Source organism: Pholcus phalangioides, unplaced genomic scaffold (genome assembly GCF_987345545.1).
Source record: "Pholcus phalangioides strain wild (caught in Gottingen) unplaced genomic scaffold, Ppha-v1.0 ptg000022l_1, whole genome shotgun sequence".
Taxonomy (NCBI): domain Eukaryota; kingdom Metazoa; phylum Arthropoda; class Arachnida; order Araneae; family Pholcidae; genus Pholcus; species Pholcus phalangioides.
The window spans coordinates 19,368,495-19,389,737 of record NW_028301615.1 but is presented as its reverse complement, the minus strand read 5'-3'; the positions used below and the strand labels follow the sequence as shown (position 1 = coordinate 19,389,737).

The following is a 21,243-nucleotide window of genomic DNA, read 5'->3' as shown; positions in this document are numbered from 1 at the left end:
AACATTTATTACCCCTGTTAGAACCAGGCACTGATTTAGGACGATGTCTTGGGAGGGGGATAACTAATTGTGTAGGTTCATAGTACCGTCTTATATTTTACTGGAGAAACAAATTTTTCCAATATTATCTCTTGGGATCTGTGCCTGATTTGAACCTTAGGATAATGTATAAGGGTATGAACGTAGTGGACACTGGTTTCTGATTCTTGCAAGGCAAACACTGAAATACACACCTAACCAATCATAAAAAATGGTTAAGAACTTTAATTTTAGGTTTTCAGGACCAATCTTTAATGGCGCCGACTTGTAGAATTGGAAGCCAGTGTGCACTGTGTTCTCGTACGCTTATCAATGCAATGTACCATTTCCCAAAGGGTGCAATATTGTTCCCTGCTGGGGGACAGTTGAATCTATAGATGTAATATAAGGCCCCACAAGTATGGATGGAAATACTAGGGCTGCTGCCCCCAGGATGTTCTTAAGATGGCCCTGGTTATAGGTGGACTATAAACACTGAATAAAAAGTACATCGGGACCAGAGAATAATATACAGATGATTATTATTACAGAGAGTAGCTTCATGGCCCCCACATCCTGGGGGAGGGCCCCAGGCTACAATCTTTGGTGGTTCCCTAAGCCAGACTTTTCACAGGCTTTTTTATAGTGAATTTATATCTTGAAATAAACAAATGACAATTATCCTGGGCCCTCAGGCTGGAGCCCTGTCAGCCCCACCCTTGTGGGGGCCATGGGTATCATCATAAAGGATTATGTGTACTCTTGCACCCCATGTTTCAGTCACATTAATGACTATCATATGCTCCCTTCAGATCTTCATTTCTCGCCATTTGATAATTTTCCATAAATTTCTTGTGATCAGCTGGTTTTCTTCAACTTTGTCATCATTTTTGGCGACAATTGGCAGTTATTTTCCTTTATTTAAAATCCAATTAATCCAAACTTCATGTATGTTTCCCAAGAAAATAAGGTCAACATAGTTCAAATGTAATTTGAAACCCATGTGGAAATACTACTACTAAACCACACATCACCTCATCCGCATTCCTCTGCAGAACTTCTAACTCAGTGTTTCCCAAAGTGGGCAATATTGTTCCCTGGTGGGCGATGTAATGGTCCAGGGGGATAGAAGCTACAGTATAAAGGCTCGTATACACTAGCGCACGGATCATGCAATGGAAGCATTCACAATTGGTTGTTCAGTAATTTGGATGGTGTGAATGATTATTGAGGTGTTTTCATTGGACCCACCTGTAATCAGTTTTTTCAACTTAATACAAAGGAAAGAAAGGAACACAAGGAAAGTTTGTGTACCCATGAGCAGATCAGAACCGCTGCATGATCGGTGCAGTAGTGTATATGCGCCTTAATATAGGATCCAATTTGTTCGTTTGAGTTGGGGGGTGGTGATGAGAGAAAAAATCTCTGAAGGGGGACAATGTGTGGAATAAAAAGTTTGGGAAAAACTGTTCTAACAGAATTGATGCATGTTGTGGACCTAACATGGTTTGTTTCTGTGTACGTTTACCAGATTCAAAAACAGGATGCCTGCACATGCACTTGTAGTCGGAGCCGGGGGTGCTCAAGCACCAACGGTAATTTGTGACATGGATTCAAGCACCGCCAGAATTGATCCAGAAATTAAAATTTCCGATACAAAACTAAAGACGAGCACCCACAGTTTCGAAACACTTCCGACGCCCTTGCTTGTAGTGATGTCACTTATCCCAATTTTCACAATAGATGGCACCACTATTCTGATGAATAAAACCGGCTACAAAAATAATTTCCCCGGCTGTAAAACAGAACTGCTAAAAAAAGCAAAAACAAAATTCTGGAAATTTTGGTAGCTTTTGGTGAATGCGTGTGGGGGGGACAAAAACACTTGTAGCAATGAAGAGATACGTTTCGAAGTTTCAAATTTTTTTCCCAGAAAAAAAAGAAAGATTATTCTAGAAAAACCTGGAAAGGAGAACAGTTGAAATGACAAAAAATGAGGGCATGTCCTCCTAAATGGACGGTTGGTAACCCTATTTCTGTGTAATGCTGCCATCTACCATCATGTGGAAATACTGCAGGTCTTGCTGTCATCTGTTATTTAGAAAGCAAACAAAAACTATCAACTGGTACTATTTTTAAACTACAGATGGCAGCATATATTCATGATATAGGACATTTTTTACTATTGGTTGAAGCCATCCAAATTCTCATGGCAGCCGACTTGTTCAATCTGTATCTAGGCTCTGATATGTTCCTGACGATATTCTTAATACAGGCTACCATCGATATATCAAATTCTCTCTGAGAAGTGCGAGTTAGAAAAAAAAAACAAGCCAATGGTTGTCCAGACAAGCGCAAAAGCATGTAATTTATATACATTACTGATCTAAATATGGTCGATCTTGACTTGACTTACATAATTTCACTGCATGAAGATTTCCCTGATGGTTTACTGTTACCTGGTTTTCAAGGATGAAAAAAGGATGATTTTTATTTAATTTTATAAATATTAGATGGCAGCAGCTGTTCTCTCTGCAATCAATTTCATTTTTCCAATGTTTTCCCAGTCTGTCGATAGATGGCACCAAGGTCCTTAAAACCTATATTCAAGAGTGAGAAATGAAATATCTGGAACCCTGCAGGGAAGGGTCTTGTATGCTTTCTTTGCATAAGAACAATTTTCATAAGCCTTTGAAGAGGCCTACTCACTGAGTCAGAATGGGCCCGAAAATTATTTAGAATCTTTTTCTAACCACTATATAAAAGTTTTTTAATTTTCTGGTAAATACTCTTATGCACTTTTTGGCATGGGCAGCGCCCTCTCCAAAATAAAATTAGGACAGTGACAACTAAAGCTGTTGTGACTGATTTGTATTACAATGAAAGTAATACTCATATTTTTGATACTGACTTTATTACTCTCTTTAGCTTGCGTATTTGTGCTGACTACAGAGTTCATGCAGTATGCTAAAAAGAAAGAAAAATATTAGAAATATTTTCATGTTGATCATTTTATCATGTCCATTTGCTTATAAATAATAAATTAGTGTTCAGTTCCAACAGATTAAAATTCTCCCTTCATATAGAATCCAGTTGTGTAAGTACATTTTGTTTTTTCTGGCAAAAATAGTCAATCCTCTGAACATTCGTCGATGTCTTTCTCATCGCTGTCAAGCTCGTCAGACGAGCCAGATGAGCCACAAGAGTGAAGGGAAAGAACATCTTCTTTCTCGCTCATAATTACATCATTGTTTCTATCAGATGAGCCCGCTGAATCGCAAGAGTCGAGAGAAATGTCATGTTCTTTCTTGATCTCACTTTTGTCATCACTTCCATCACATGAGCCTGTCGAATCACAAGAGTCGAGAGGAAGGTCCTGTTCTTTCTTGATTTCACTTTTATCATTGTTTCCATCACATGAGCCCGCCGAATCGCACGAGTCGAGGGAAGGGTCAAGTTCTTTCTCGTCCACACTTTCATCATCGTCTCCATCATGGACTGATTTGTGACGATCCAGATTTTGCTTGCTCTTGAAAAATTTTTCACAAAACTCGCACTTGTATGGTTTGATTCGGGAGTGAGTAAATCCATGTCTCCTCAAAGCCTTCTTGTCCTTGAATGTCTTGTTGCACAAGCTACAAGTTGGTGGATCGGTATTATGAATGGATAGGTGTTTCAAATATCGAGATTTCTGCACGAAACATTTCTGACACTTTTCGCATGTATGGGGTTTACCTCGAGTATGGACAGCAGCGTGCCTCTCCAACTGGCTCTCGTTCCAGAAACCTTTCTTACATATAGTGCAATAATGAGACTTTTCCTGTACGTGAACTTGAAAATGTCTTTCTAACATGCCCTTTGTTCGGAACGATGTGTCACAAAGGTCACATTGATGAGGAATTGTCTCGCAGTGGGTGACGCTATGATGTCTCTTCAACGACCCTTTACCTTTGAATCGTTTATGGCAAATGTTACATTCGTGCCTCTTCTCTGTGTCGTGCGTCACTTTATGCCGATCCAACTTACATTGACTGGGGAACTTTTTATCACACAGTTCGCAGTCAAACGGTTTCTCTGTTGCGTGAGTGAGCAGGTGCTTATCATAAGTGAATTTCTGTGCAAAAGCTCGACCGCAGGTGCTACATTTGTAAGGTTTCTCCCCGGTGTGTCTCAAGTAATGTTTCCGCAGCGTACTTTTCTGGACGAATCCCCTGTTGCAAATGTCGCAAACGTGAGGGCGCTCACCGGAATGGATCAAGTAGTGTTTACGCAAGGTGCTCTTGTCGGTGAACCCCCTGTTGCATATGTCACATATGTGAGGTTTCTTACCGATGTGTATAAGCGAATGGGTTTGCAAACTGCTCCGCTGGGTGAAGCGTTTCGCACAGACACTGCAAACGTGCGGTTTCTCACCGGTGTGAACCACCGTGTGGTTCTGTAACGAGCCCTTGCTGTAGAAACGTTTGAAGCACACTTCGCAAACGTGCGTTTTTCTCAACGCATTTTTACCATCTTCGGCATCCACAGCCTTTATGAAGTCCTGCAAAGTGATCGGAGCTGAAGTCTTACTTTCGTCCTCCATCACCAAGTCCTCCTCCGAGGAACTCCACTTACCTCGTCATTATAAGATCAAACTGTGGAGCTCTGGTCATTTTATTTCGTTCCGTGAAAGCACCCATGATTCGTTTGAGGTGATTCCAATGAATTTGTTGATACCTATCTATTTGTTTACATGCGTGTGCTGTCACATAGACAGACCATCACGGAATCTTGGTCTTTCCGCCAACTACTCCCTAATTAATTTCAATTTTTTATAATTATATTAAGCGATACGAAATAAAAATAGTCCTCCAATAAAAAAAACAATAAAACGTGCATTAGCAAGCACCACACAATTACGAAAATGTATGAATATTTTCAGTACTTTATTTCTAGGTTTGATTCGAAGGTGAGTCACAGCTGTCTTGGATATTTCTTTATGATCCGGCGAAGGTGAGTCAAAGCCGCCCTGCTCTTTTTATTTATATTTTACTTGCATCACTAGGATTTGCTGTAAATATCACTGATTTGTTTTTCTATCTACTCATATCTTGCAAACATTTTTGTAGTTCTTGTATATATTTGTATATAATACATTTGTTTTTTGAATTTTTTTTTGCTGCATATATTGTGATTTTTGTTATGTGGATAATTCGGTTGGATCATGCAAGTAGTATTAATGTTTTTCTTGTATATAGCTATTTATTTTGATTCGAGAAAATTTCTTGTGCTGTATATACTGTGAATATGACTTAATATCTGTACAATTTGTGTAAAAGCTGTGCACCCTTGTGGAGTTTAGTGTGTGCGGTACCCATGGCCCCCACATCTTAGAGCAGGGCCCCTAGGCTGAGATCTTTTGCGCCCCCCCCCCCCGACTACTTTCACGGGCCCCTTTATGATGAATTTATGGCGTGAAAAAGAAAAAAATGGTGAAAATCGTCCCGGGCCCCAGTGCTGGAGCTTTGTCTTTTTCCATCCCTTGTGGGGGGGGGGGCCATGGCGGTACCGTATGAATGTGTATAGTTTTATATACATATGTGATATAAAAATATATATGTATATAAGATATTTGCTATTTATTTTTTTTATATATTCTGATGCATGAAATTCTATCTTATTCTAAAAAACTAACACTAATTTTGTGTGTTTCTTTTTCTCCCCCTCATCCTAAAGCCCTAGGTTGGTACAAAAGGACAAGTAAATTCAAGAAAGAAACTGAAGTGGCCTAAAGCAGTCCTAGAGCTCACAGCGGGCATATAGGATGTTTAGGATGTTGATGTGCATCTGTAAAAGAAACTTTGGAGCTCTTATCTCATCATTTTATTTCTTTGCGCAAAAGTGTCAATGGTTCGTATGAGGTAATTACAATTAGTTTGTGGATAGCCATTTCTTTGTTTACGTGAGTGTGCTGCTAGCACGTAGACAGGGCATCACAGAATTGCTGGTCTTTTCACTAGATATTATGAATTTTATTTTTCTTTGTAATTATAATTTAGTGATGTAAACAAAAAATAGCTATCTGATACAAGTACTATAAAACGAGCACTGGCACCAAATAATTAATTGTGGAAAACATTTTTAGTGCTTCATGTCTAGGTTTGACTTCAAGATAAGTCAAAACTGTCATGGTAATTTTTTTGTCCTGCTGTGGCGAGGAAGTGAGCATAGCGAGCAGTTACTTGTTAGTCAATTTACTTGCTGGAAATGCTCAACTCACAAAATGACCATGATACCTGTACAAAACCCCCAAATGATCTTGTCCAACAAATGCAGTGGCATACCGCAATGCAAATGTAATTATTTTATTATGTTTTTATTAAAAAAATATAAACTGTAACAAGTAACAGCGTTACTTGTAATTGTTAAAGTATCCCAGCAAGTAAATCGATCAACAAGTAGCGTTCTTCACTTGTGCCGCAGATATATCCGCTCACTCCCTCGCTGCTGCGGCGATCCAACCCTTTGGACATAGGGGTTGTAGAACAGCTCCCACACTACGCTTGGTCGCAATGGGTAAATTATAGACTCCATTCCACCCGCACCAAGAGGTCTGTAATGCAATAAGGGGAAAACCAGACAAATGGGAACAGGAAGTCCAATGAACCAGCTGCGGGTAGTACTGTACCGCAAATTGTAATAATAAAACTTTTCAATTAATATAATTATGCTAATTAATAAATTATTAATTACTATTACTATAAAAACTATAATAACTAATAACTTACAATTACTGACTAAATATAATATATGCAAATATGAATAATAATAATGTGTTTGAATTAAAATAATATTAAGGATTACATTAATTTTTGTAATATTACTTATTATTCATATTAATTATTAATTAGAATTAATTATTATTATTAATAATAACACTTATTAATAAGTAAATATAAATTATTATTAATCCAACATGTATTATATATTAATAAATTAGTTTTCATTTAATTTTAAAATCCACGACTTTTTATTCATTTGACATCACAGTCTGATATGACGTCACATGGAGCTATTCTGACACAGCTACCACAGGTAGACAAGTATCGCATATTGGCGATGAAAAACTTCGCCAAGTTGTCTGGGGACCCAATAACGGAAATACAACCAAATTCTGATTTCATATGCAAGGGGCTAGGTTATATGGTTAGTTTGAATTTCATAACAAAACAGTTTTCTGTCAACAAAATATTTAATATATAATATGATATATATTTTTGCATTTATCATTGGTTGCGCCCATCGTGGGGTCGCCTCATGGTGTATAATCTGTATTATACACACAGGCAGACTGAAGGTATAAATCAACCCCTCTCGAACTGGGTCTCCATTGTTAGAAATTTGAGGCTGTCGTGCCTGCCTATCTCACTTAGTCAATTAGTACTGGCAGGTTATACAGCATTTGGTTTGTTATTTTTCCATATGACCTTAGGGTTGGGTTGGGGTGTGCATGAAACTGATTATGGAAATTAAAATCGAGACAAACAGGCATTCCGAAAGCATTTTACTGGAGAACACATTTATAAGCAAAAAAATATGGAGAGTGGAAAAACCGGATTCACATGGCCACACTAACACTATGTAGTGAGGGGGTTGCTGATAAAATTCTTGTTGGTGGGGGGGGGGGGCATCACAATTCAAAAGTTTGGGAACCACTGCTAGGGCAAGGGAGCCACTGAAGACAAAACTTTGAGAACCATTGTATTAGTCACTGATTTTGAAACTATGTATATATATTCTATAAACTACTATCTACTACTGTAGAAAGCTACTATTTTCACACTGTTAGCAGAGGCAGGAAAATTACGAAATAAATAGCCAAAAAATTTGTGAACCAATGTGTTTGTTTGGTATCACTGTATAAATAAGAAGTTTCACCATTCAGTCACAAAATCGAATCTCACAGTAGTTTTAATTACTGAGTCTTAATCCCCATTTTTCGTAAAAACTGTAAGTTTTGCTCATTATGATCAGTTTGATTTTGTGTTGCTCAGGTCAGTGTTTAATTATTGATGAAATGATTAAAAAATATTTTATAATTTCAGGTTTGGTTTCATGTTGGAGGGAATTGAAAAGAAGAAACTGCAGCGTATTAGAAGTACCATCCCTTAAACTCATGAAAAATGTGCAGGAAGCAGCTATGCATAGTATACTTATCCCTCTACTCATTTTTCATGTGCATGTTATACACAAAGCTTAGGTCAACGTCTAACCAATCAATCAATTGCAGCTTATTAATTGGCAGCAGTAGTAATTTAGAAATAAAACGCACACATTACCGAATGAAATCAGAAATTGAAGACAAAATTATTGAGTTTTCCAAAAATTCCTTTCGAGGAAAGTCTTCCAGTCTCCTTGTTGATCCGAACAAAAAATGGGTACATCTTACTGCAGACATCTATGCGTTTTCTGCATATATAACAACATGCAGTAGTATCAATGTAATGCTGATGCCATTTTGCGTGAAAATCATAGGCATCACATCATCGAATCGTTCCATCTCAGGTTCTAATATTGAATGTGTGCTTAAGGGCATCAATGGCAGTCATGCTACAGGATTTGCTGCTATTGAGAAAGTACCTGAATCCCATGATGAAATTTATACAGCTGCTCTCTTTTACTGTGCCTTATCTAACAAACTGTCACAGAGCCATCCACAGTATGTGTCTCTGCGGGAGACTGTGAGTGAAGAAACCACTTGGGTCAAAATCAAACCTTTTGTTTCTGAACTGGTATCATCAAGAAAAGATATAAATATGAACATTTGTATTAGGCCAGTATATGATATAGGCACATATACACCGTTAATCGAGTTCATCAGTTATCATTCTGCTCTAGGAGTCAGAAATTATTTCATATATTATATTAACAGTTTTGAAAAGTTATCAAAATTTATAAATCTAGCTGAAAAATTAGCTAATGTCACTTTCAGTTTATTGAAATGGGACATTCCTGTACACAATGGCTCAATACACTCTTTCGGTCAATTAGCTTTCATTCAGGATTGTTTATCAGCAAGTTCAAATGTATTTTCACACACTGCTATACTTGATTTTGACGAATTCATCGTTCCAAAAAAACACAAGGACCTTAATAAATTATTACGTTATTGGGACAGTATTTATGAAGATGTGGCCAGTTATGTGTTGCCGAATATCTTCTTTTGTAAGGAATATCCCATTGATAATGCTACTGGAATAGATGTATTCACTTTCAATAGGCGGCAGAAAACTTCATGGCAGCATTGGTACCGCTCAAAGTATATCCTCAAGCCTGATAAGGTCCTCGAGGGAGGCATTCATTTTGTTTGGAAACATAAGGGCAGTTTCAGGGAGTTGCGAGTTCCTCCCTCAGATGTTCTGTTGCATCACTATCGGTTATGTTGTGGTATAACTCAAACATGGCTGCTGCACTTGTTGTCTTTCAATGTATTGGATGATGATGTTGTTGTTGATAATAGTATTGTTTTACAACGTGATCAAATTTACAACCATGGTTTACTTAAAGCTATTTATAATATTAGTATTCCCACATATAGAATGAGAAAATATGGGTAGTATAGAATAATTTTTGATAACACACACACAGCCTTATTCTATTTATTTATTACGAGAATGTGGTGAGCGATGACATCAAAAAACAGTTGTATAAGTATTTTAGGGTTGATCAAATTAAATCAGCTTGATTGGTTTTATTAAGACACGAAAAGGTTCACCCAGGTGCATTAGGCAAACTGCATAAAATAATTTTGAACGAGTGACTTCATTAACATGCTGTATGATGTGATTTTGTTTGTTGCATGAAAAGTGCTCGTTGTTTGTGCTGTGAGCATCATGCAAGCATGAACAGGTAGGCGATTCTGCACTATTTAATCCTATAGCACCTATCTATCACTAATGTAAATTTCATTTGTTTGGACAAGACTTTTTGGTTGACAGTTTCCTTTGAAAAAAAATTTCCATTGCCGCCTCAAAATTAAGCCAACCAATAGGATCCTCATATCTCCAATCACCAGTGCCGTCTTAACGCATGGGTCTACCCAGGCACTTCGAGAAGAGGGGCCTCTGAAAAATGAGAAGTAGTTGAATTTTTTGAGAATTCGCCAGATAGGGCCTCAATGAAATCACTTGACCCAGGGGCCCATGATGCTCTTAAGACGGCCCTGTCAATCACTCAGAGTCACAACTAGAATTTTTTCAAGTGAGGTAGAAAATGCAATTTTGCCCCCCCCCCCTCTCACTGTAAAATTCAATGATTTTAAAGCGTTTTTGTTTCTCTTCAAGATTACCACCAGAAGCATCTGTCCCCTTTCCCATTAGTTTATAGTTTAGGCTATGTGATAACCTTGGGGTCGGTAGTGCTTCATTTGAGAAATATTTGTGGTTTAAATCCTTCCTATACATATATATATATATACACAAAACCAAAAAAAACCCACCTAAAAGGATCATGGTAGAGGATGAGCATTGTTACATGAAACAAAATCACATAATGCAAAAGCATTCTCATGCAAAGGGTCTCTTACTTTCAGCTGATTTATGCAGCTGGTCCAATGTATCATTGTAATGGACCAACCAGAAACTTTTTTCAGGTACAGCATAAGTGTTCTTCTTGTCTTGATACTTACTTAAACTTTTTCGAATGAACATGAGTGCAGTCCTTAGAAATCGCTTTGTCAAATTCTGCCATGCTATTCGATGTTTGGTCTTCCAAGAATAAGAAGGGACTTAGATATATTTGTCGAGACTGCACAATTTGATTTTTGAGATAAAGTGGTCTTGATTGATAGCCAGTGTAGCAACTCAATTCATATTTATTTGTCATCTTTCAAAATTGACTAGTAGAACGAATGAAAATAAAGCCTTTAGCACAGCAGGTATGACTTGGCAGCAAATCGGTGCAGAGAACATAACCAGTAACCATGAAGAATGCCTCTGCATCTTTTCACCACAAAATAGACCTCACCCCCCCCCCTTTCTCGAGGAGCGTCCCAAAAGCTATTCTTTTCCCCCGAGGACTAAACATTATTGCCTGTTTGAATAAATCCATTTCAATGGGTTTCATTCGATCAACCGTAATTGTATTATTAATATTGGTTGTTTGTAGAAAGAAATCTAGGTATGGATTCTGTGAGAGTCTTCCATTACTTTTGAATGTAGGCTACATTAAATGTAGGTTATATACAGTAGACTCTGGATTATCCGGTCTAATGTGGCGGGCCGGGTAACAGAAAAGCTGGATATAGGCTGGAGTTCCATAAATGCTCACTTTCTACCTACACCCATGCCATAAAATATCTTTTTTACATAGAATCCACTCTTATCCATATTTTCTGACCTACGATTTACGTACAGGCGAATATTTAATAAATGTTTGTTATGCATTTCTCTGAACTGTTCTGTTTTAAAAATTTACTACAGAAAAAGGAAGTCCAAAAAATAAAAATATTACACATATTTCAAGATAAACTTTATAATGTCTAATTTAATTGCAGGAAAAACAAAATCATGTACATTGTATAGCAGAGTTTTACAACGAACCCCCGTGGGATCATTTTCATTTACTATTATTGCGCGACAGACACATTTATTGTTGTGGTATTGTAATTTATTACTTCAATTTTTATGATATGCAAATTATAAAAAAACACCACATTTTGCATTTCATGGGGAGGCAGCATGTGAATTAACCTTCGCTACAGGGAGTCTGGTGCCTTAATTCTCACTGAAAGGAATCTACTACATCAAAAAGGTTGTGAAACACTGCTGTACGGTATGATTTGTGCCGGTCCATATTATTTTTTACTGTTCATTGATAAATTATTACACACAAATGTGAAAAGGTAATATTGTAATTCATTAATGCATTATTGGTTTTAAACTAAGTCAGAAAGTCGAGAGTCTACTGTACTAAAAAATATTTTATGATAGAGTATAAAGATTTTAATAGATGTGTTTGTTTTTTTGTATGATAATATATGTGTATGTTGAGGTAATGGCCAGTTGTGTAATGTTGAATTTTTTTGATATTGAATTTTTGATAGTGATATTCTACCATTTGAGTTTATTTTTGTTATTTTGCAATATAAAATAACGGCTATTCGTTTATACTCTAATATTTTTATGTTTTCCAAAGTATTTGTTTTGATATTGTTTTTCTCATACTGCTTCAATAGACATGAACAAAAAGCAAAACCATCCTTTGAATATTTATAATGAATCAGAATCACTGCTTCTTTTTCGCCGGTTCAATAATTATTTCTCCCACTTAATCTCACCAGTCCACAAATAGAAAAAGGTTGAACACTAAATGCATATACAAGGTGCATAGCTACCAGCACGCACCACATTTTGCTGGCGAACCATTGATTTTAGAGGCATACTTCCAATTAAAAAATTATCCGAATAGAATGTAGAACTCAGATGCATCATTAATGTTGCAAGGGGGTTGTAAAATAATTAAAATGTAAATAACTTTTTATAAGGACAACCCTGTGCTCAAAAATCCACTTAGGAAGTTGCTGCACTGTCTCTCTTGATGCCAAAAAAACCACAATAAGTGCAATGTTCACTGAGCTATTTGAATTCAAAAACAGGATAAATGCTGGTAAAACAAGTTTTACCTGTTTTTGTCTGGTTAAGAACCATTATTCAGTTGAAAGCATCAAGCTTATATCAGTGGAGAGAGTATGACGTCAGCGGTCTATACCTTGGCAGTGTTGAGAACGGTGCCCCCCCCCCCACATATTTCGTCGGAAGATCACGTGACTCGGTGAAACACACACAATCCCCCGTTATTTTCTTATGGGCATCCACAGGAATTTAAAACAATAAATGAAAAATAATTTCAGCATCGATATGAGATAATTCCAGAATTAATGTAAGAGATACTTCCAAAATTAATGAGAGAGATAGTTTCAGCATTAATGAAAGATATAATAAAATTAATTAAAGATAATTCCAGAATGATGAAAAAGCGAGAATTCCAGAATTAAGGAAAGAGATAATTCCGAAATTGATAAAAGAAAAATTCGAGAATTAATTAAAAAAAAGAGAATTCCAAATTAATGAAAGAAAAAATCATAGAATTAATGGAAAAGAATTCCAAAATCAATGAAAGAGGAAATTTCAGCATTAATGAAATGATAATTCCAGAATTAAAGAAAGATAATTCCAAAATTAATGAAAGCTACAATTCCAGAATTAAGGAGATGTAATTTCAGAATCAATGAAATAATTTCTGCATTAATGAAAGTGATAATTCCAAAATTAATGAAAAATAATTTCAGCATTAATGAAAGAAATAATAAAGGAAATAATTCCAGAATTGAAGGAAAATTCAAGAATTGAAATTTTTCAGCAATTAACGAAAGAAATTATTCCAGTATTAATGAAATAAATAATTTAATCTTTTTTTCATCTTTAGACGCGAGTTGTCTCTACCCTTTTTTTAAATTATTAAAACCCAGTATTTAGAGACCAACCATATCAAAGCGTATAGGTTACTATCAAAGTAACCTATTCGTATTATTAATACGCTTTAGACCGAATTGTACATTTGTATGGGCAAATTGCCAGGCACGTACTGTTTTCACCGAGTCACGTGATTTTCTTGCATTTGATGTTGTTGCGGTGGCTAGATGCTCCCTCCAGTAATATAAGCTCAAGCTCGATGGTTGAAAGGATAAAACTTCTTGTTGAATTTTATCCTGTGTTTCGATTACGCAAGACATCTAAATGAATGAGACCAACACTCAGAAGGAAACTGTCATATAAAGTTTTTATTCTTCCACGACTAGTCGTACAATAATAATAATTATATAATGATAATAAAAAGTTATATTTCTTATGTTTATCTCACTTATTTTTCGACCGAATCAAATATCCTTATCATCGATTTCTATATTGTCCACTTTCACAAATAAACCTTTGGTTCTGCTTGGTAAAAAAAAAGAAGCATATTATACATGTGATACGATGCGTAGAAACATATAGATGGCGCACACGGAACATTATCCAATCTGCATATATTTTCAAAAGAAAACTGAAAATCCACATTTCTACTTGATTATATTATATCGCATTAATATATCTCGATCGGCTACAAACAAACAACAAAGCCATCATACAAACAACAAAGGGGGGGAAAGGAGCCTCTTAGAAATTATCATACAAATATACAAAAGAGAATATGCAAATTATATATATAGTTTCGTATATACACGTATTTCAGTTTTTTGATTGGTTGATGAACGACGTCACTAGAAGCTTATTTTTGAGTCGGAAGTACTGTACGAAAATTCGTTTCGAATTGAGATAATCTCACCAATTTCAATGTTTTCAAAGTTTTTGATTTTTCTGTAGGATTTCTTGTGGCGGACTGGAAAGCGCATGCGTAAAGCACTGATATTTTGCGAAGGAAAAGAGATATGTATGGAGAAAAAACGAGATTTTTTCCTTATCGAAAATAAGACAATGGTGTTGAGGGAAGACATTTCCGGGCTAACGAGCAGCGCTTTTCTAGTGAAATTAGGATTTTCCCGATATTTTGTTTTGTCCATTCTGCGGTGGACATCTTCAGTGGTAACGGATGATCTTCAAACTGAAGCTGCATTAGTAGGCTTGACAGACAAACTAACATACACGCCATGCAAGCTTATGGTGAGCCTAACATCTACAGACAAAATCATTTCTATTCATCTGAAATCAATGTGCTTGTCGATTTGCTTCATCAGATAGCTCACCAAAATAACCGAATTTTAAATATTGTAGAACGAAGAATGGTCTTTCTGTAAGATAATTAATAATTATAAGACAATCACTTGGAGTTGCTGCTGCAAGCAAACCTTGGTGGTGATGTGAATGCACGGGTTGAGGTGTCTGCACAGTACTCTGACGTGACGTGGTGAATTCTGAATTTCCCACTACTCAGAATTTCATATCACACGCATTACTACATGATTCCACGTTACGTCAGAGTAGTATGTAGGCATCTTTAGACTTAAAATTTTCCGTTTTTAAAAAAATCAAAACATGGGACGAACAAGCTTCTCGGGATATCGGGACATATGAAGATCTTTATGGAGAATCTAGGTTCAAGCTAAGGTAGGCGCGTGATAGACTGTTGACTGATACAGAGAGACTCAAAGGTTCTATCACGCAAGTTGATTTTAACACATTGTCTCAAGGGGACTCGGTTGCCTCTAGAGGTGTATTCCAATACGAAAATGGCAGTGCCGGCCATCACTGGCAGCAAATAAAAAAATTATACAGGGTCAGGTGCACATCACCATTGTGGCTGTTGTTCAATCGGATGAGAGTTGGTTTGAATAACAGCTCAACACGAGGGAATTGCACGTAAACCTGCGCTTCCTTTAATAGGAAGCGCAGGTTTACGTGCGCTTGGTTTACGCGCCTGGTTTACCAGCGCAGCTCCAATTGGACAGCCCAGATTCAAATGGCTCTAAGAGCCAGTTCTGGTGATGGCTAACACATTCTGGTCTACTGTGCAGCCAAAAATATCACAGTCAATCTAGAGATGTCCATCGTAGATCCTGAAGCCTACTAGGACAAGACCGCAGCTCATTAGCCCGGAACTGTTTCCTCACCATGACACTGGCTGTGAAAGGCTTCATTCTTTTAAGATATGTTGGTTTCCCAAAGGCTGTATCCGAACCTAACTAATTTTAGCTTTATTTGAAAGTATGAGTTTCGAAAATTATACAGCCTCGGGCAGTATTCCCGAAAGCTGGTGCTACATTCGGTTTCTAAAATTAATTTTGTAGTTCCGAATGGTACGCGCACCCCCTAGGCATTCGAAATGTCTCGCAAAGTGCGCATCAGAGACGTCAACGTGGTGGCAAGCGTTGTCGCTTGGTTCATCAGTAGGCCCATGTAAGGGTTATTGGTCAAGACGGCCTTGTGAGCCGCGTCCACTGTCCGGAGATAGGCTATGGCCACGTCACGCAGCTTCTCGATGAGCGTGGTCACTTGTTCTTTGGAGCTCATGTGCATGATGACCAGTTCGCTGACCGCGAACATGCGGTTGAGTAGAGCCACACCGACAGCCATGTTCTCTATCATCTTATCGGACGATTCCATTGCGCTCTTGACGAACAGTTTCGAGGACGTCACGAATTGTCTCGATTCGTTGACGAGGGCCTCCTTGGCCAGGTTGAACTTGCCAACGTCGACGAGCGGTTGATTACTGGCCTTCGGGCTTGAGCACATCTGCCCGAGCTTCTTCAGATGCAGGACCATGCTGGAGACGTCCTTTTGCGCCTGGTGGAAAGGCCCGCCGTACTGAGATATGTATGTTCCCTGCTTTTTATTGAAGGCATCGTTTGGACGAGATGGTGGGGGCCGGCCCGGAAGGATAGTCGAAGGCCTCTCGGAGGAAGACACTAAGTTCTGAACGCAACCGTTGGCCAGCAAGGTCGTCGCGTTCTTGTTTTCGAAGCCAATTTCTGGGTCATCGGCCTGATCGGGTGGACTGTTGCTGTCACTTTCATCGTAGGAAGCGAGTGGCGTCGTGACACCGTTCAGGGTCTTCTCAGGCACCTGAAGCTTCTTACTGTTGGGAGACGGGCTCCTGCTACCCAGACTCCTTGGAGCAGCTGGTGAAATAATGTCTCTGCCGTCACCGGCCTCGGCGGTATCGGAATTTTTCGGAGCCACGGGACCTTTGATGGGACCACGTCTGAAAGATTTTCGAAGACGAGACTGAAACGAAGAAGATGATCAAAATCAATATGACACCCAAATCCATAAATACAAAAAATTTAGGAAAATCGATGTCGCTTACTTACTTGCGTGAATGGATTAGGTGGTATTGGAGGCTTTGGAGTCAAGCCCAGGCGTGCATCGTCGTTGATTTTGCGTTGCATCAGCGGGCTCTGCTTGTTTGTCATGCTCGACCAGGACACGGAGCGTGAAATTCCGGGCCAGTTGGACTTGTCTTGCATCTGCGAAGGCAGGTTGTCGTAACTTCCAGTATGGTAGAAGACCGAGTCCGCACTTCCGTTCACCAGAACCGACTGGCTGTCCAACATCTCCGTGGATTTACTGTCCGCCAATATCACAGAACTGTCCGAGCTCGTGGTTGACGAAGGTGACGTCAACGACAGAGGCGAAGTCATATCGACGCACGATGTCTTCGAGTGAGGTTGCACGGGAAGCTGGTCGCTACCGTCGCTCCTACTGCAAATGGGCAGCGACGTCGGGGCGTGTTCCACGACGGGTGTCGAGTCGGAACTGCTCGGAAACGACCTGAAGGTGTGAGTCTCTTCTTCCACTGAATTGAAAGTATTGCTGTCTATCTCGTCCGCCATCGCAGTTTCCCCGTAAGACGTCAACGACGACGTCAGGGTGTCGTACCCGGAAGAGTCGCCACTGTGGAGATCGGCTTCCAGGGCGAACCTATCGAATAGACCAAGCGTCCTTTGGAATTGAGATGACTTAATGTAAGCGTTGGCCCAATGTTCTTGGCCGAAGCATCGCTCCGCGGTCGGAGTCGCGTCGTCGCTGTCATCGACGTGGTCTCTGGCAGGGTTGCCAAACATTCGCTTCATGTCTTCGGCTGCCGCCAGGAAACGAGCGATGACTTCGTTTTGGGCCTCTGTACTCGGACTAGAACTGGGTGGTGGTGGTATTATGAAGGCGGAGAGGTCATCCTCCTCACCGGATCCGGGAGGTGGTGGTACGGAGACGCTCGCGATGAAGGAGTCTATACTTTCGGCACTACCGCCACCACCGCAAGTGTCCTTGCCGGTTGTCAGATGAGCGAGGCTCGTCGCCTTCATTTCTGAAAGGGCGTCACACAAATGATCCAAGTCAGCGACCACTCTGGCAGAATCTACGGTCGATTCCCGAAAACGTGACGTTTCTGAAAATAAAATAAAACATTCTTTTATAAAGGGTTTCCAACTTTTTTCTTCTTTAAGCTCACATGGCCTTCCAAAATTTGCACGCTACCCTCCTCCCCCACTCTTTTTAGTTTTATATCACGATGACGCTTAAAAAACAAAAGCTCATCACTCGATGAATTTTGAACGTTCAGATATTCTCTCTCACCTTCCCCAAGGAACTCCGGCGCATTCGAAGACTAGTCTAACAATTTGACAAATCCGGCTAAACAGCAATTATTTTCTAAAGTCTATGGTGTGTTTTGTATATGTTTATTTCCCAGTGAATTCTCATCCATACAGTATTTCTATAATGGAAAAATGACTGCGAATCAGTGTCTTAACTTGACTCATCGATAGATAGCATAGCGACAGTTTACCACATGACCAGAGCCGTCTTAAGAGTATCATGGGCCCCTGGGCCAAGTGATTTTTCTGAGGCACTGCTTCGCAAATTCTCGAAAAATTCAACTACATCTCATTTTCCTGAAGCCCCTTTTCCCTTGAGGTGAACGGGTAGACCCATGCGTTAAGACGGCACTGCACATGTCAAGGGTGACCATACGTCCCGTATTTCCCGGGACAGTCCCAGTTTTTTTTTTGGCCGTCTCGACTTTTTAGCGAAAGTGTCTCGGTTTTTCCCGTTTTTTACACGAAGCTTACCTGGATTTTTATTCATTATTGAAGTCAGAAAATGAAACCATTTTCCCACTCATAAATTATATTATGATAATTACAATTATAAATAAGAATATTTATCTCTCACATTTGTCTTGGTGAACGTTTCACGTTGCATTTCGTGGAACTCATTTAAATCCACTGCAATTCGCAGTAATGCTTTATTTCACGCCATTTTGATTTTTACGTAATTTCTTGGCAACTTTGTTTACTTTTGGCATCACTATTTGGCAATAATTAGCGATGTCCGGTATTTTCCCGTATTTCTTTCGAGAAAATATGGTCAGCCTACACATGACCCGCATTTTCCGGTGATTTCATAATATCGAGGAAGATAATTTCCATAACCTTTTAAATTAAAAAATGACAAGATTACAATTTTAAATAATATACTTCAGATTTTTTAACGACGAAAGTTGCTCAGCCTAATGAAGTTTTTCTTAAAAAATAAATTTAGATTTGGTACGAACCTAGTGCTGTCATCTAACGGTCAGAAACCAAACTTCTGATTTTCGTCGAAGATAGCAGTATCATCATCCAGACAGATAATTTAAAATTGAGTTTTTCCTCTCAATTTAATTTTACCCTTCAATTTTAACCGAAATATTACGAACAACATGACCATATGTTCCGCAATCAACGGGGCAGAAATGTATAGTTTTTGAATATCATTTGGCTGCTTTATAAATTTAAAATTTGACAAAGTTGTGTTATATCAATGTACGATTCGATGAAGGTACGAAATCGTGATTTCACACTAAGTTTACCATGAGTTGACATATACCTATTTCTACCAAAGGGGTCATTTCGGTATTTAATTGGGAAAAATATAAATTGACCTATCTATATAGTATGAAGTAGAAAAAACGAACCTGAATAAAATTACATCAGTTATAATTAGTTTTTATTATTTTTGATATTTTAACGTAAAGCATTTTTCACAAATTGAAGAAAATTAACGAAAAATTTTCTTAGAGGGGTCAAAATGACCCCTTGGTAAACCTAGTGTTAAACAAATGAGTTTATATTATTTAATCATTACAACAGTACTTTATTCCAATAATACTGGTGTAATGATTAAATAAATTTATTTCATGAAATCACGATTTCGTGCTTTAACCAAACCGTGCATTGATTAAAATGTCCCGTTTTTTTAAATTTTGATACCCTGTTAGGGGGTCATTCAAGTATTACGTCAGTATCGGGGGGGGGGGAGGGTTCGGATTTGCTGACTTTTGATGACAGGGGGGAAGGGGTTTTAAAGGTTGCTTACGTCATCAACCACCCTTTTTGAAGATACGAAATATTCTTAGCTGCTGACGAAATTTTGACGACAAGGGGGGGGGGAAGGGGGTCAGTGTTTTGCTGACAAGGGGGGGGGGGTCAAAAATGGCTAAAAATCTGCTGACGTAATACTTGAATGGCCCCCTTAGGGAATTGTTACGATAACTGCGAGTGTTAGTTGAATGGGGATTGACAAATAACGGTGATCTCTCTTTCTTATGCGTCGGTGCAAGGAAAAAAAACGCATATGTAAGAGAGGCGAATGAGTAAATACAACAGCATTATTCACCGACAGGGAATGTCTTATAACTGAGAAGGAACGTATAAGTGAGAGGGTGAAAAGAGATCGCTGTACCTGATGTAGCATCAGTGGATGATTCACTCTTTTCATTTATGACTTCCTGCGATAGTTGCAACCATTTTTCCAGCTCGTTCGACCTGTAGTTCGTCGTGCTGTTCGAGAATTCCGTCGGAGGGGTGCTCAGCTGCGACGTCACTTCATTGGTGTCCTTATCAGGAGTGTTCGGTGGAGGAATCATGGTTAGGTCGATTATGTCGGGGTCGAGGTAAAGGGTTCCCTCCGCGAAAGGCATCTGCATCTCCTCCGCCTGGAGACTCTTCAGGATCTCCAAGATGTTGTCGGTGGCCGAATCCAGACCTGGTATGAGGTCCGGACTATGCAGACCGAAGCTCGAGTCCCTCCTGACCCTGGGATGAGAGTTCAGGGAGTTTCGTACAGGAGTAGAGCGATGCAGCGGACTGTCGTTCGGAGTACTGTCCGTGTCACTCTCCGAAGGCGATATCTCTTCGTCCATCACGATGGGCACTTTGAGCTGCTCCATGAGCTTTTCCTCTTCCAAGTCCTGAGCCTGAGTCAGCAACAGCAGGGAATCGGCAGCTTTTATGGGACGGTGCTCGGGCGTCGCCGCGTCGTCAGCAGCGGCAGCGATTCTTCGACGGGGGCCGTCGTGCAGGTAAGTCTCTGCATCGACCAGGATCTGGTTCATTTCGGATATGCGCTTGATGACTTCGTCGTTCCTCGCCTCGAAAAGGTCGACGTCGACGTCTCCGGAACTGTCTTCCAGGAGCTCCATCGATATGACGCTCTGGTAATCGATTCCCGGATGCCGCTCGTCGATATTCCGAGACGGTACGATCCGAATCGACCCGTTCATCGGCTTTTCCACGACGTAGTTCATTATGCTGTCGATGTTATCCTTTTTGTTGACCTGCTCTTGATCGTTAGGTCGGTTTTCAGACGGTGAAGCCGACGCAAATCTTTCCTTCGAAGGACTCTTTGGTATCTTAAATAGAAAAAAAGA

General features: G+C 39.2%; 2 protein-coding genes across 6 annotated transcripts in view; one reads left to right on the top strand and one right to left on the bottom strand.

The window, feature by feature from the left end:
* Positions 1–5,030: 5,030 nt before the first annotated feature.
* LOC149069952 (uncharacterized) lies at positions 5,031–13,866 on the top strand. 2 transcript variants are annotated; one of them, XM_089249963.1, is made up of 3 exons: positions 5,031–5,070; positions 5,734–5,907; positions 8,103–13,866. In XM_089249963.1, exon 3 carries the CDS (start codon positions 8,181–8,183, stop codon positions 9,612–9,614), a length of 1,434 nt encoding a protein of 477 aa, XP_089106089.1. In that variant the 5' UTR covers positions 5,031–5,070; positions 5,734–5,907; positions 8,103–8,180; the 3' UTR covers positions 9,615–13,866. The 2 variants fall into 2 exon arrangements, with proteins under 2 accessions (XP_089106089.1, XP_089106087.1); XM_089249961.1 differs by having other exon boundaries at positions 5,734–5,918.
* The window catches only part of LOC149069950 (uncharacterized), a 304,673-nt gene continuing 297,247 nt past the window's right edge, over positions 13,818–21,243 (bottom strand). For all 4 annotated transcript variants that reach the window (XM_089249957.1, XM_089249958.1, XM_089249959.1 and 1 more), the window contains exons 15-17: positions 20,277–21,225; positions 16,865–17,940; positions 13,818–16,778 (exon numbers count right to left, since the gene is read on the bottom strand). In XM_089249957.1, coding sequence (XP_089106083.1) covers positions 15,864–16,778; positions 16,865–17,940; positions 20,277–21,225 — 2,940 coding nt within the window. In that variant the 3' untranslated portion in view covers positions 13,818–15,863. The remainder of the gene's footprint in view (positions 16,779–16,864; positions 17,941–20,276; positions 21,226–21,243) is intronic.